This window comes from Onychomys torridus, chromosome 3, assembly GCF_903995425.1.
Source record: "Onychomys torridus chromosome 3, mOncTor1.1, whole genome shotgun sequence".
Taxonomy (NCBI): Eukaryota; Metazoa; Chordata; class Mammalia; order Rodentia; family Cricetidae; genus Onychomys; species Onychomys torridus.
This window is the reverse complement of record NC_050445.1, coordinates 125,604,679-125,620,952: the sequence shown is the minus strand read 5'-3', so window position 1 is coordinate 125,620,952 and position 16,274 is coordinate 125,604,679. Positions and strand designations below refer to the sequence as shown.

At 43.6% G+C, this 16,274-nt stretch overlaps 1 protein-coding gene across 1 annotated transcript in view; it reads right to left on the bottom strand.

Moving 5' to 3' along the window:
- The window catches only part of Dnah6 (dynein axonemal heavy chain 6), a 199,313-nt gene that overhangs the window by 134,988 nt on the left and 48,051 nt on the right, over positions 1 to 16,274 (bottom strand). The window contains exons 16-22 of the mRNA XM_036180253.1: positions 15,267 to 15,395; positions 11,923 to 12,036; positions 9,533 to 9,676; positions 7,921 to 8,133; positions 6,713 to 6,805; positions 4,900 to 5,019; positions 3,733 to 3,913 (exon numbers count right to left, since the gene is read on the bottom strand). Of these exons, the coding sequence (XP_036036146.1) occupies positions 3,733 to 3,913; positions 4,900 to 5,019; positions 6,713 to 6,805; positions 7,921 to 8,133; positions 9,533 to 9,676; positions 11,923 to 12,036; positions 15,267 to 15,395 (994 nt within the window). The remainder of the gene's footprint in view (positions 1 to 3,732; positions 3,914 to 4,899; positions 5,020 to 6,712; positions 6,806 to 7,920; positions 8,134 to 9,532; positions 9,677 to 11,922; positions 12,037 to 15,266; positions 15,396 to 16,274) is intronic.

Sequence of the window (16,274 nt, the reverse complement as noted above, 5' to 3'; positions counted from 1 at the left end):
CACACTTAAATGCAGCGGGCACTACTCTCCAGTACTAAGCTGCAGCTCCGTAGGCAGCAGCCGCTATGCCTCTCCATCTTTGTGCTTTTGATGCTGAGCACAGTCCCTGCTTCCCCACCTGCCTAAGAACAAATCCCAAATCTTTATCACTGCTTCTGAGACCCTGTGTAGTCAACAGCTCCATCTAGTGGCCAGTCACCCACCTGAGCCCCCTGGTCCCTCGGACCTCATTTCCTGAGGGAGACCAGGTGGGTGGACAAGCAGGCTATGCCAGCCCAGGGGGCGTGGGGGTGGGGACTCCATAGCAACAGGGAACACGCTAAGCATGCTCTTGCCTTGTGTTCTTTGTTCTCTCTGCCTTCAACAATTCTCCTGCAGAGACACACATACTGTCACTTACTTCTGTAAGTTTCAGCTCAAAAGCCACTTTATTGAAAAGTCCAATAACCCATAAACACACGTGCATGCACACATGCTCACACACATGCATTCACACATACATACACACATATATACACACGTACACACAGACATACACATACATATACACACATTCATACACTCACATGCACACATACATGCAGACACACATACACATGCAAACACATATATACACATACATTCATATGCCACAGACATACATATACATACACACATGCACACACACATGCCATACACATACATATGCACACACACATGGACACACATGCACCCACAAATAAACACATGTGCACACACATCTACTCACATGCATAAGTACACATGTATACACATGAACATACTCATATGACATACATTCACACACAGATATACACACACACATGTATACACACACACACACACACACACAATAGCCCTCAGCCACTCCCTTATCCTACTTATTTTTCTTTATGGCTTTACCATCATCTGATTTATTACAGGTCTACACTTCTTCATTTGAAGTCTTGAGGCCAGATATGTTTTGGAATTATATTCTTTTTTTTTTTTAATTTCAAGAGACCTGTTTTCCAGTTATCATTTATAGATGCCCTAAAACTCATTCACATATGGACAGCACAAAGTGAACCTGGTAGGTTATAGAAGGGGGGGCAAGAACAGGGAGGAAGAGGAGGAAGAGGAAGAGGAAGTGAAGTCGGGTGGATTGGTGGATCTGGGGAGTATGAGGAGAGGATGTGATCTAAAGATATTATATTTGTGTGTGAAATTTCCAAAGAATAAATCATTTTAAATGTCTGTTTTATAACAAGTCTTTAGGGACGTCACTCTGTAACCAAATGTCGCTGTGTTTGGGCACTGAAGGTTGAACACAGCCATGGAGGGACTGTGGCAGGCAGGGCGGTGGTCCCGCCTCCAGAGACGATGATGCTCTAATCCCTACAGCTAAGGGTCTGCTTGGTTTATATGGAAATGGGAACTTTGCAGAGGTATGGGGAGGATTTTCTAGACCATCCGGAACACCCGAAAGAGAAAGAATAGGAGAAAAATGTAACAAAGGGGCAGAGGCTGCTGAGGTGTTATTACCAGCTGAAGACAGCCGTGAGCCACCCGTGGTGAGCAGCCTCCCTAAGACATTTGTGGATGTTTGATTTCTACCATCCCATAGTTTTCCTTTCCTCTGTCTTATGTAAGAATCTTTGGGCAAAGAACATAGCCCCAAAAGTCGCCTTTGCTAGGCAGGGTCTGTGTCTGAGACTATTCCACATCATAGCCAGATGCTGCCATTGGCCACATGACAAGCAGGCTGGCTGGGGCTTTAGTACAGACTGTAAACTTCAATGAGTATATGTGCATTCCAGAAACTGGATGCATGTGTACAGAAACAGAACTTGTTAAAACATTTCAACCTCGATGCTGGGTGGGGGGGGGGGGGGGGGGGGGGGGGTGAGACGACATCTTTGGTGGTGAAGCCACCGGCAAGGTGCCCATGATCCTGCAAACCACACTAAATTCCATTGGTTCACACACACACACACACACACACACACACACACACACACACACACACGAAAACACGTGAGAGTGGGAAGGGGACTAGTTGGGAATAAGAGAAGGACCAGCAGGAGTGGAAGGGGACAAGAGAAGGTAATAGACTGAATATTAGCAAAATAGATGATACACATGCATGAAGATGTCATGATGTAACTCATTGTTATATAATTAGTATATCTAGGAGAAACAGTTAAAAGTAATTTCAACCATAATTTGGGCTTCTTTGTAAAAAAAAAAATCAGGCATTCATAAGTATGTGGATTTATGTCAGGGTCGATTCGATTTGATTCCATTGATCCACGTGTCTGTTTATGCCAATACTAAGCTGTTTTTATTATTATAGCTCTATGGTAGAGCTTGAAGTCAGGGATGATGATGCCTCCAGAAGTTTCTTTATTGTACGGAAGTTTCTTTATTGTACAGGATTCTGTAATTCGGTAGCTATCTTGGGTTTTTTCATTTTTCCATATGAAGTTGAGTATTATTATTTCGAGGTCTGTGAAGAACTGTGTTGATATTTTGAGGGGGATTACATTGAATCTGTAGATTGCTTTTGGTAAGATCGCCATTTTTATTATGTTGATCCTACCTATCCATGAGCATGGGAGATCTTTCCATCTTCTGATATCTTCTTCAATTTCTTTCTTCAGGGACTTGAAGTTCTTGTCATACAGGTCCTTTGCTTGTTTAGTTAGAGTTACTCCAAGGTATTTTATATTATTTGTGGCTATTGTAAAGGGTGATGTTTCTCTGATTTCTTTCTCATTTGTATATAGGAGGGCTACTGATTTTCTTGAGTTAATCTTATATCCTGCTATGTTGCTGAAGGAGTTTATCAGCTGTAGGAGTTCCCTGGTAGAATTTTTGTGGTCACATATGTATACTATCATATCATCTGCAAATAGTGAAAGTTTGACTTCTTCCTTTCCAATTTGTATCCCCTTGATCTCCGTATGTTGTCTTATTGCTCCAGCTAGAACTTCAAGTATTATACTGAATAGATATGGAGAGAGTGGACAGCCTTGCCTTGTTCCTGATTTTAGTGGAATCACTTTGAGTTTCGATCTATTTAATTTGATGTTGGCTGTTGGCTTGCTGTATATTGCTTTTATAATGTTTAGGTATGTTCCTTGTACCCTGATCTCTCCAAGACCTTTATCTGGTGCTTAGCCTGCTTTTAGGAACCTGTTTGCCATGCTGCATTACCTTGCCCAGCCTTGTTGCAGGGGGAGGAGCTCGATCCTACCTCAACTTGATGTGCCATGCTTTGTTCAAGCCCATGGGAGGCCTGCCCCTTTCTGAATGGAGATGAAGAAGGAGTGGATGGGGAGGCTGGTACACAAGAGTGAGAGGAGAGGAGGGAACAGGAGGAGAGGAGGGAGGGGAAACTGTGGTTGGTATGCAAAATAAATGAAAAAAAGTTAATTAAATAAAATTAAATTTAAAAAAGAAATAAAGAGTAATGTTCCCTCACACACACAATAAAAATTTCAACCTTGTTACTTGAATTGTAATAAGTGGTAAATTTTTTAATTCATTCTAATGAATGAGTTAAAACTGTGAAATTTTTTGTGATTCTATCTATGAGGGAAGAATCCAAACAGAATTTAACTTGTGTTCTAACATCACAACCTGAACTAAAGGCCAAATAATTAGAAAGCTCAGTTCCATCAAGTCCCGGATGTAGCACAGGCCACCTAGAGTTTTAGAAGTGACAAGCGTTGTCTGGCTTGAAGTGTCTACCTGGCTGAGTAGCAGCTCGGAGCGCGTTGGGCAGCCGGTTCACCTTCCTCATGATTTCCTTCCACGACTTATCCACCTGAAGGAACATCTTGGCTTCTGCAGGCAGCTGCCTCTGAATGTCTGGGGCGTTAAAGATGCTTTCTAGGTAGAGCCAGTTTCTCTGACAGTTCAGCCACTCTTCCTGGAGAAAACCGGGGGGACTATCAAAGGGTAGCTTCCAAACCGACACCCCTGGTTACACTGGGAAGCATAGCCTGGATGACTGGGGAACTGCTGTATCTTTCCCTGGGGAACTGCTACTGTCTCCCAGAGGGCCTTTGAAATAAAATTTCTTAGAAGAGCCCGAGAATCAGTCCAACTTGATTCAGCCTGCTTTCCACTGAAGGTAATTACAATGAGTCAGCTGTGTAGACAGCCGGAGGGGTCCCACCAAACATGACTAAAGTGTGTAGAGAACACATTCTGTTGGGAGACCAGCTGTTTTCTGACAGAAATCTGAAGGATGGGGTGGGCAACAGTCATGATGACTCCCAGATATATACAAGCAGAGCCCATAATGACTCAGGGAGAGAGTCTTAGGGAGGAATTATCCAGATCATTGTCATGGCTTTGGGACCCCCTAAGCAGAGGGACTGGTACAAACCACTCTCACTTCCTGACTCACCCAGCTATGAGACTCCAGATGTGCTGTACTTAACTAACCAATATGCTGAGTAATAAATGTATAACTTGTTTAATTTTGTGGCCTTTTGTTTTCTATCAAAATAATTTAGCAGTGATGATAAAAATCACAGTGGTTGCATAATGATATAAACAAGCCAAATGTATATGTTTGCATTCTGAACATTACAAAATGTCAACAATTAAACCCTACATCTCTAGATAATATAATATTAAAACAACTGTGTATAATATTAAAACAAAAGTTAAACTCTACATTTCTAAGTTATATAATATTAAAACTACTCTGTGTGTGTGTGTGTGTGTGTGTGTGTGTGTGTGTGTGTGTGTGTGTGTATGTGTGTTGGGGAGCAAACCCAGGACTTGGTATATTCTGGGCAAGCCTTCTAACACTGAGCTGCATCCCTAGCCCCATAGAACCAATATTTGCAAGGGCCTTGTGGCCCTCCACTTGAGAGTCTAGGAGTTGAAATTGCCCTTACTCACCAGTGTTTGATTAAATAAGGAAAGCTGTTTCTGCCATTCATCCACTCGAGACTTCAGGGGACCCACATACCGTGATGAGGCGATGGTTGCAATGTTGATGGTACTGTCATCAAGAAGGACCTTCAGAGAGAAGGGACCAAGACACAGGCAGAACCATGTGTCCTTGAGCTCAGGATAGTTCAGATTCTGAGAGTCCATTTAAGTCTGCTTCCTACCCAGCCACTGCCAAAGCTTGGCTTTTTCACTGTGCTTACAACCCTCTATGTTCTCTCAAAGGTCACTGGGGGGACACTTAACTAAGAGACTTGTGGTGTGTGTGTGTGTGTGTGTGTGTGTGTGTGTGTGATTGTGCACTAGAGTGCATGGGGCTGTGCATACACTTGCATGTGGAGGCCGAGGCCAACCAGGGAAGACGCTCCTCAGGAGCCATCCACGTTGTCTTTCCAGAGAGACAGGGTCTCTAACTGAGACCCGGGACCCTCTGATTAGACTAGGCTGCTGGCCAGTGAGCCCCAGGGAGCCACCTCTGTCTGACTTTTAGTGCTAGGACTGTAGGCACACAACACCTCCCTGCCCCACCCCAGCTTTGTACATGGGTGTTGGGACTTGAACTCAGGTCTTCATGCTTGGACAGCAGGGGTTTTACATGCCTGTCATTAACGGCATGAGCTTTGCTTAGTTTAATGTTCTTCTCTTGCTCTCAACATTAGGCAACGGCCATCTCCTTTATACAGTTTTGTTACTCTGGTAGGCTTTCATCTCTCAAAATACCCTGTGCTTGCAAAGTTAGCTTCTGTTCAATGAATGATTATTTTCTCTTATATCGTCTCCAGGACGACGAAGCTGGATTCACCAGAGGAAGTATTCATACCACCCCATCCCTACTGCTCCCCTTGAACAACAACATCCCCCATAGAACATGTGAATTAAAAAAAAAAATCTGGAAAAGTGACTTGTCCACTGAAGTCCCAGCTGGCACTGCTTGGCTCCCAGCTCCTGCGTTCAACTCGGTTCTCTATCGCCTACTGTATAGAGTGATGTCTGATTTTACCCTCCTTACCGACACTTTCTACTTCTGCCTTGCACCCACCCTTAGACTACAGCTTTGCCTTTTAAATTGGGCCATAGGACCCGTTCCCTTGCTAAACAAATGAACCTTTAGATTTTAAATGCTCTAAGCACATAGGTTAGATTTTATCTACCTAGACAAATAAAGGTGGGTTTAACTCCTTGGCCTGCTGCACATAGGAAATGCTCACTCACATTACTTTGCTGTGTTGAGACAGTCTGAAGTTCTCCTGTCCCCTGCTATTATCTCTTGTCTTTAAGGTCACTTGTCTTGATCGATCTAGGAAAGACTCTCCTATCACTTCAACCTATAATAGGTCTGTAACTTGCACACACACACACACACACACACACACACACACACACACACACCATTTTATTACTTTGCTAAGTATTTGTGAATAAACATTTGTATCAACTATTCACATCTTGCTTTCCAGATTAATTTTTTCTTTGTTCACTTTGCTTAATCTTTCCCAGAAGCTTCAGGAGGTATGGTCAGGACTTTTACCATAAAATCACCCCCTCTCTCCCCCCCCCCACCTCCCTCTCTCCCTTCTTTCCTTCTTTATTTTGAGGCAGAGTCTCACTATCTATCCCTGGCTAGCCTAGAACTTGCTATGTAGCTCAGGCTGGCCTTGAATTTATGGCAATCCTCCTGCTGTTGTTTTCTAAATGTTGAGATCACAGTCGTGTGCCACCATGCCTGATTTACCACAGATTTTCCTGTAACCCATTTACATACCTGTATGTCATCTGTGCCGCCCAGGATAAATACGTCCTTAGAGTCTCGGTGAGGGAGAATGACAAATTCGGTTGTTTTCCAAGAATCTTCCACCTTAGAAATAGTTCAAGCATGAGGAAATTTAAACTCGCGTGTCTAGACACACCATAAAGGCATATGGAGTGAAATCAGAGAAAACTGTTACTACCCCGTTTTCCTCCTTATGGCCCTTAAAATTCTCAAGACCCTTTTTTTTCTTGGTTAGAAGCCACTGATTTTTCTTGGTTTCTTTTGACTGTTATTAATACAGGTGAAGGGCTGGTGATAATGGGTATCTTACTCTATTGGGAGAAGGAAACTATTCTTATTGTTTAGACCCCTGGCAGGCAGGCACACATTGTTAGGCTAAGGAGACCGCAGAGTCAGTAGAAAAGCCTTCTTGATGCATTTTAAGGTAGTTAGCCCAGCCCAGCCTTCCCCAGGAGCTTGAAAAAAAAAATGTATTCATTCTGTAAAAAACAAAAACAAAAACAAACAAACAAACAAACAAACAAAAAACCAACTCTGGCATGCAGTTCTTTATAAAAACTGGCTGGGCGGTGGTGGTGCATGCCTTTAATCCCAGCACTTGGGAGGCAGAGCCAGGCGGATCTCTGTGAGTTCGAGGCCATCCTGGTCTACAAAGCGAGATCCAGGAAAAGCGCAAAGCTACACAGGGAAACCCTGTCTCGAAAAACCAAAACCAAAACAAAAACAAAAACAAAAAACAAATAAAAACTGGCACATAGCTGAACTTGGTGCTGTCGGGTTCTGCTTGGGCTATAGACTGAATATATAATACCAAGAGGCACATTTAAGGAGACAGAGGATGCTGCTTGGGTTGGTGAAAACTCCATCCAGATAACACAGATACTAGTAATCTTTATGCTGTATCTGAAAACCTCCACATGCTATGATGTGTATGTGTGTGTGTGTGTGTGTGTGTGTGTGTGTGTGTGTATACACAAATGTGCTCACGAGCATGTGTATGTGGAAGCAAAGGTCAGCTTCAGGTACCATTCCTCAGGGGTTTGCTTACCGATTCATTGTGATGGTCTTTGGCTGGGCTGGAACTCTCTAAGTAGGCTAGGCCGGCTTACCCAATCCCAGGGATTCATCCACCTTTCTCCATTTCCCTGGTGCTGAAATGAAAGGGATATGCCACCACACCTGGCTTTTCCCTGATTTACCTTCTTAAGAATTGTCTCTAAGGCAGCTTCCCCAGAAGCTTGTCCAGATATGTCCTGGATTTCTTCACCAAAATCAAAGACATGTAGTTCAGACAGCCTCTCTAGGGTCAGCGGAATTTCAACATCCACTAGGAGGGCATCAACAGTTTGTTCAATTGCTGCCCAGTGTCGAGCCTTCAGAGTTGGGTTCCTCAGGTCGATGATCACAGGAAGCTGGATAGCAAACATTTGGAGGCATTGCATTTTTAATTGTGAAAAGTACAACATGTGTAAGACCTGCTGAAGATCGAGCCTGTCACACCCCAGCACGGATGGAGGAGGGGCTCATGAAGCCCCGTCACCAGCTGAATGAGGAGCTCTTGGTAGCTGCTGGCATCTGGGAGCAGGCCTCACAGGTTTCCTTCAGGGGTGTGGCATGAGGTTGGGGGCGTGTGGAAGACTGGGGAAAAGTTGGAGGGGAGGGATGATGAATGGTATTAACACGTGCATGGCTTCCGTGTATAAACATGGAGATGTGAAACAGCACCACTTGCACCCACAGTGGAGAAAATTCAGGAGAACAATGCAAATGAAGGAATTTTATTAAGACTGTGAGAACACGGAGTTTCAGGGTGGCTAACTAATTACAAATTTTGGGGAAACTGGTAGTCATGTGTTTCTCCGAGGACCAGAACAGAGGGCAAGGATGGAGTTGCCTCACTGGGTAGAGTTAGTCATGAATGAAGTATGTGCCTCTTTGCCCCTCCCACCAGGCTATCCTTTGTCAGGTAAACATAATGCAGTCTAGAATGGGAAGCTACAGGAAACTGATTCTCAGTGGAGCACAACAAAAAAGAAGGGTGTAGGTCTAGGAGAAAGAAACCAAAAATATAGCCTCTGGGACCTAGCTCATACAAGAAATAGTAGGTGTCACTAGAAAACAAGAAGACCCAGGTGCTGTAAGGCAAACTGAAGCAATATCCTATCTCAAGCCCAGCTGAACTCCTAACTGGAGTTCATATAACATGGCAAACAAAAAGGTAAACCGAGGAAAAAGAATGTTCATCTCCAAGACTGCAAATCATGTACTTCAGTAATCACTCACTGCTGCAGATGTGTTTCTACAACAGAACAACAAAAATGAAGACACACAACAGAACACACCTGAGAGCAACAGAGATCAGAATCAAACTCAGAAATGGCACACTGGGGAATGGAGCGTTTAAATGAACTACTATGAATTTATTGGAGGTCTCAATAAAAAGGTCAGTATGGGAAGGTCAACCTCTGGTTTGGCTGCAAGAGTCTTTTACCCAGTGAGCTGTCTCATCCACCCCGTTTGCCCTTTATAAGGACTGGCTTGGCTGTAACGCAAAGTTTCAAACTAGCCCTCTCTGTGCGCCACCTGGCTTCCCTGATTTTTCACACTAAATACATCTGGACAACACCTAGCTGTGTGGCACATAGGGTAAACGGATATGGCTGTTTGCAGCAGGCAAATCTGCTTGCTGCCTCTGTGCTGAGGGCATCAGCATCTTGGCATTAGTGTGTCTACCACTTAACAGAGTTGGGTTCTGAAATGATCACCCCCCTCCCCACCCTCCCTCTCCCCACCCCCTTCCCCACCCCCTACCTTTTCTTTCATCCTCTCCACCTTTTGTTTGAGCTGTGGCACCACATTGTTGGGTGGCAAGCCCTTTTCCAATTGTGTCACAAATTTAGCATATTTGGTAACTTGACTGTTTAGGGCTTCTGGATCCAAGCAGTCAAATTTGGACTGTGGGGAAAAAAAAGTTAAAACACATGATAAAAGTCAGGCTTCTAGTATTATAAAAGTTTTACTTTATTTTTGAATTTTTCTGGTCCTTAAAATTTTAAACCAAATCAAATCTGGAGGCTTGGAAACAGCTATGTATAATGTCAATTGCCACAGTTTTTTCCACAGTTTTGTCTCGCTCACCATCAAGGGCAGTACTGTGATCCTTGAGGGTCAATGCTTATGGAGTTGTCTTTTTAGGAGAAACGGCTAACAAAGAAGTTATAATATCGCATAAAATATACTAGTATAAAGATTTATTTATCATTCATATGTTTATATTATATATATAAATAATAAATATTATATATAAATATTAAATATAAATATTCTATGATATAGATTTATGTGTATTTAAAATACGCATATATCTATATTTGTATTTCTTAGTTTTATATATATGTATATATAAAACATATACATATTTATTTATTTATTTATTTATTGGCCTGTCTGTCATGTGGACTGAGGGCAACAGAAAATTTGTAACCCTATATGGTTTCTTTTTTTTTTAAATAAATATTTTTTCTTTATTATTATGTGTTTTAAATTTTATACATCAGCCATGGGTTCCCCTGTCCTCCCCCCTCCCGCTCCCACCCCCACCTTCCCCCCAGCCCCTCCCCTCCATTCCCATGTCCTCCAGGATCAAGGCACCCCTGGGGATTCATTTAAACCTGGTAGATTCAGTACAGGCAGGTTCTGTCACCTCCTTCCAGACTGAGCAAAGTGTCCCTGTGTAAGCCCAAGGTTTCAAACAGCCAGCTCATGCACTAAGGACAGGTCCAGGTCCCACAGCCTGGGTGCCTCCCAAGCAGTTCAAGCTATTCAATGGTCTCACTTATCCAGAGGGCCTGATCCAGCAGGGGGCTCCACAGCCTTTGGTTCATAATTCATGTGCTTCCATTTGTTTGGCTATTTGTCCCTGTGCTTTTTGCAATCTTGGATTCAACAATTCACACTCTTGCAGACCCTCCTCTTTCTTGACAGTTGGACACCTGGAGCTCCACCTGGGGCCTGGCTGAGGATCTCTAACCCTATATGGTTTCTTATTTCCCCCAGATCCCACATATCTCTTCTGCCCTCTATGGCCTTCTTGCAGACTTCATAGGAGGGCCACAATCTTCTCTGCAAGCCACTGCCCTAACCACTGTGGTGCTCCGAAACTTCTCCAAGCTATTGACACAGGAGCTATAGGAGAACATGTAAAGTTCTCTCACGTTATGTCACACATGTTCTGCCTCTTTTCCCTTTGCCATTTGTCTCTGCCACCAGAAGGTGGGCTCTGTGAGAGAGAAACTTCACTAGCTGTCACACTAGACTCCATAGACATAAGAAGTCACTACTGAGATTTCTCCTCCGATACTGTTCTACCAGTGTGAACATAATGGCCGCCTTCCATCAGGGACAAGAACAGAAGCCTAAGCTAATGGACACCTAAGTGGGTAAATCACAACCCAAACCCTATAGTCCTCAAGAACACAGGGGCATTTCATGGCAACACTGTGTTTAGAAGTCATACTGCTGTCAGACATCATGTGACGTGGGCACTTCCACCATGCAGCCCTCGTAAACAAAGGAGCCAGCAAGTCTGCCTTAGAAGAAAAGTTTGCTTTGTAGCATTTAGTGACAAAGTTTCTCTCTCACAGAGCCCACCTTCTGGGCTCTTATATTTAACTAGAAGACTGGTTATGTCTTCATAAAACCGTACTTTATTTTATGCAAAGCAATACAATTTACACATTGAGTAACACTGTAATGGGATGATTTGAAATAGAAGAAAAAAATGGAACTTTCCAGGTTACAAAACCTCTGCCCTGCGTTTTCTAAGTGAGTCAACATGACAAATGTATTCGGTGACTAGTCACGTCTAGTTCCTACTGACAAAGGCCAATGGAACTAAAGAGAAAGCCCAGATTTCATAACCACTGCCTCAAAGGAACCACACACGTTGCATCCCTTGGGAATGCAAAAATGGACACATGAAATATGAACAAGGATATGAAGCTATTTTTTTTTTCTTATTTCTGAGTTTCAAGTCCATCATAGCTGCTTTCTCCCATGGCAGATGTGTGAATTCAACTCTCTGAGTACTGAAGTACCTATTTCACTGATGACGAGAAGACACTCGATTACTGAAACACATCTCCTGTCATTAATATTTAGTGGAATTAATGAAATGCCATAGCCGCTGAGATCTGCCCCACCTTCAGCCACTCCTGCTGGAGTTTATCCCACTCATACAAGGAGTCCCAGAGCAGCTGCTTGAGTCTCAGTTCAGCACTAACTTCCTCCAGAGCATCGAACTTGGACACTTCCACCTTTAAAACACAAGAGGCAAAGCGCAGGGCTTAGGGTTCAGACAGAACGACTGTCTCGTCCCGCTGGCCACTCTGGGTGCAGTGATTTCCTGGAAGAATGTGGGTCCTAAATGAGGAAAGGAAAGGGAAGGGAAGGGAAGGGAAGGGAAGGGAAGGGAAGGGAAGGGAAGGGAAGGGAAGGGAGAGACTACTGAAAGTTAAAAACCCTACAAAATGCCACGTACATTATAATTCCTCCTTTGAGGAGCAAAATATATGGTTCATGATATTTCCTTACAACTTACATATCCTGAGCAGGATCATTACCGGGAGAGCACTGGCTGACCAGGGTGTCCAGGGATCTGGCTATCCTCGTTCCCTCCCCCCAGCTCAAGGATAAGCATGTGCCACACACCTGGCCTCTTTAAATTGTGAGATCTAGGGATAGAACTCAGGTTTTGTGCTTGCACAGAAAAGCTCTTTTCTGCCTGAGCCATCTTCCAAACTTTTTTTCCAATTTTCTTATTTTTAAAAATTGGTTTTATTTTTGATTATGTGTATCTCTGGGTGGATTTGTGCATGTGAGTGCAGATGCGCAAGTAGGCCAGACACATCAGATTCCCTGGAGCTAGAGTTGCAGGCAGCTGGGAGCCACCCAATTTGGGTGCTGGGAGCCAAACTCAGGTCCTCTGCAAGACCAGTATGAGCTCTTAAATCCCTGTTCATCTCTCCAGCCCCTGTTTTTGTTTATCTTCTTAACTGGTATATATTCACTATAATTTCTTTCAAGAATATCAAGCACTGTGACCATTTCTACTCCAAAAACTGCCCTATATTTTCTCTTTTCCTGGAGACTCTCCTTTTCCACATCTCCCTTCTGTTTGCAAGACACACACACATGCATTTTAAATGCTATCTATAGAAAAGCTAGAATCCAAAAATCACAGAAAACACATGATATTTGTGTTTTTGAGTCTAGCTTATTTCACTTAACATGATCATTTCCCTCTGTTTTTCCTGGAAATGTCATAATTTCATTCTTCCTTATGCTTGAGTAGAACTACACTGTGTACACATATCACATTTTTCTTTATCCATTTATCTGTTGATGGGAGTCTAGGCTGATTCTATAACTTCACTATTGTGAATAGTGTAGCATTAAATATGGATGTAGAGATATCTCTGTGGTATGTTGACTTAAAGTCCATCAGATAAATACCAGGAGTGGTATAGCTGCATCATAGTTTTAGCTTTTGAGGAACCCCATATTTATTTCCATAGCTGCCAAGTTAATTTGCATTTCTACCAGCAGTGTGTAACAGTTCCTTTCCCCATATCCTCACCATCATGTCCGTTGGGGTGTGATCAACAGTGACTAACATTCTGACTAGGGTGGGATGGATTGCCGTGCAGTTTCAATCTGCATTTCCCTGGTGAATAAGGATATTGAGTATTGCTCATATATGTATTGGTCATTTGTACTTCATCTTTTGAGAACTGTTGTCTCACTTCATTAGCGCATTTATTGAGTTGCTAATCTTTTTGTGTATTTAGTATTTTGAGTTCACAGTAAATTCTAGATATTAATCTGTCAGTTGCAAAGATTCTCTGCTGTTCTTCAGGCTGTCCCTTCCCTCCACCTTCTTGTTTTCTTTGCTGTGCAGAAGCTTCTGAATTTCATGCAACCCCATTTGTCAATGTTTGATTTGATTTCCTTAGTAGAGTCCTTTCCAGAAAGGCCTTGCCTATGCTGACACCTTGAAGCTTTCCCCTGGCAGCTTCCGGCCTTACACTGAAGTCTTTGACAAATATGTATTTGTACAGGGTAAAGGATGGGGCTCTTGTTTCACTCTGAATATGTGGATACCCAGGGTCCCTGGCACCATTTATGGAAGAGGCTTTTTTCTCCAATGTATGTTTTTGGCATTTCTGTCAAAACCCAGGCGGCTGTAGTGGTGTGGGTTTAATTCCAGGTCCTCTAGTCTGGTCCGCTGACCTATGTATCAGCTGTTGCGCTGGTAGACTTCTGGATTTGTTCCTCTGGCTCTGCAGCTTTGTGGTGCCTCCAGCCTTGTTCTTTTACCTTAGCACTGCTTTAGTTCTCCGGGGTCTTCTGTGCTTCCGTTTAGGCTTTATCCCCTCACTCAGGTTTACACCCATCTCATTGCCCGGCACCAAGCATGTTACTCTTCAGACTGCTCCACTAGGACCTGGCCTCAGGCGAGGACCCGCCTAAGGACGCTGGAGTGAGCAGGCGCATCATGATGTGAGGCGCAGGTCACTCTGCCAAGACTTCCGGGACACCAATAGCTCCTTCCTCATGCCTGGTGATCTCCTGCTTTTGATCTTAGGAATTATTTATTTTCTAGTCCTTCATTTATCTTGTTGCTCTCTGGAAACGCTGTTTTAGGTGTGAGCATCTCTTGGTTCTCATCTTTCTCTCTCTCCATCCTCAGTCTTCCAAACCTACCTTTTGGGACCCACTTTATCTTCTGGCTCAGCTCTTCTTTAACGTAACACCAGGACAAGTCAGGCAAAGCTCATGGAATCAAAATATATCCAAACGCAGAAAAATCTTGAATTTTACTTTAAAAAAAAAAAAAAAAAAGCTAGAGGCTTTAATTAATCACATTTTGAAATGCACACTCATCTTAACATAGCAGCTTGGGGGGGGGGGCTGAGAATTTCCCATGAGGATATTTTGTCTCTCACTTACACTGTTTTTTTTTTTTTTTTGCATTTGCATGTATGTGTGATACACATGCATGTGTGTATATGTTTGCATGTGTGTGGGCACATGCATGTGTTTGTGTGCGTGCATGTGCATGTGCATAGGCATGTAGAGGCCCGTGGTTGATGTTGGATATTCCTTGATTGTTCTCTGCTAGATATTTAGAAGCACTGAACCCAGAACTTGCCAATTCTTTTAATCTAGCTAGCCAGTTTGCCCTGGGGATACCCTGTCTGCACCTCCCAGTTGCTGGGATTATGGGCAGGCTGCTACACTGGGCTTTTACTCTGGTGCAGGTATGGGGGATCCGAACTCAGTCCTCACACCTGTGTATCAAGCACTTTATCTGCCATCTCTCCAGCCCTCCAGCCCTCTTGTGTACTCAGCTTCCCTGGTGTGCTTGCGGCACACTGACCAGAGCACGGCTGTCCACTGAGCGGTTCTGGTTTATTGAAAGCAATTCTTCATAAATACACCTTTGTGTGTGCATTCCAGAAGCAGACGGGACAACCGTGGTTACCTTGAAATTCTTCTGGTAGGATTTATACTGAAAGGCACGTTTCTGAAGGTCATCCAGAACGGTCTGCAGCTCACTCAGCATCAGCTTTATCTTATCCTGGTCAGCATTAATGTCCAAGATCTGTGGGTCCTGTAAAATCAATGTGGGTTCTGGTTAGGCAGGCTTCCTCGTTCATGACGGTTAGGAGAATTAATAAACCTGTTTCCAGAATGCATTTTCCCTAATTCTCTTTGACTCTTAGAAACTATGTTAGAAATGGTTGGCTTTTTCCTAAATGCTAATGTCAGCCTAGTAAAAAGTAGAGAGCTGCAGAAAGACATGAAATGGGGACATGACTCTTTAAAACAGAATGTAGGGGCTGGCCACATTGCTCAGTGTGCAAAGGTACTCGCCTCCAACCCGGATGACTTGAGTTTGAGCCCTGGGACTCACGTAGTGATGGGAAGGTGCAAGCTGTCTTCTGACCTGCATACACAAGTGCCCTGGCACACGTGTCACTCGCTGCACCCCCCCCCCCCCCCACTCCCTGACACAGGCAATGATAAAATAGAACCTGGTTCAGTCTCCTCCATTTCCTACTTGAAACAAGACTTCAGCTCTGGAGATCTGAACGCGACAGGGGAAAGAGGGCTGTGATAGAAAGAAAGTGTCCTTCTTAAAATAAAGCAGTAGAAATGTTTTGAATTGTAAGAGACAGTGAGGAAGATCAGATTCTTCAAGTATTTTCTCACAACGTGCTTCAGATACTAGGTGTGTGTGAGGTCCTCTCCCAGCAAACCAAGCAGTTCAGCACCGGGCTGAGTCTCCAATGCAGTTCAGCCTGATGCTATCTATCTGGATGAGGGCTCATTCCTGAGACCGTTCTCCCTCTGATGCCGACCGCAAAGCCCTTCTACCTGAGGTTCCCACGACTCTTCCTTGGGGTCAGTTCATTTGTCACAGTGGTTCGCGGAACTTAGGAAGATATTTGTACTTCAGGAGCTTAAGAGGACTGTCAAGACGGAGACA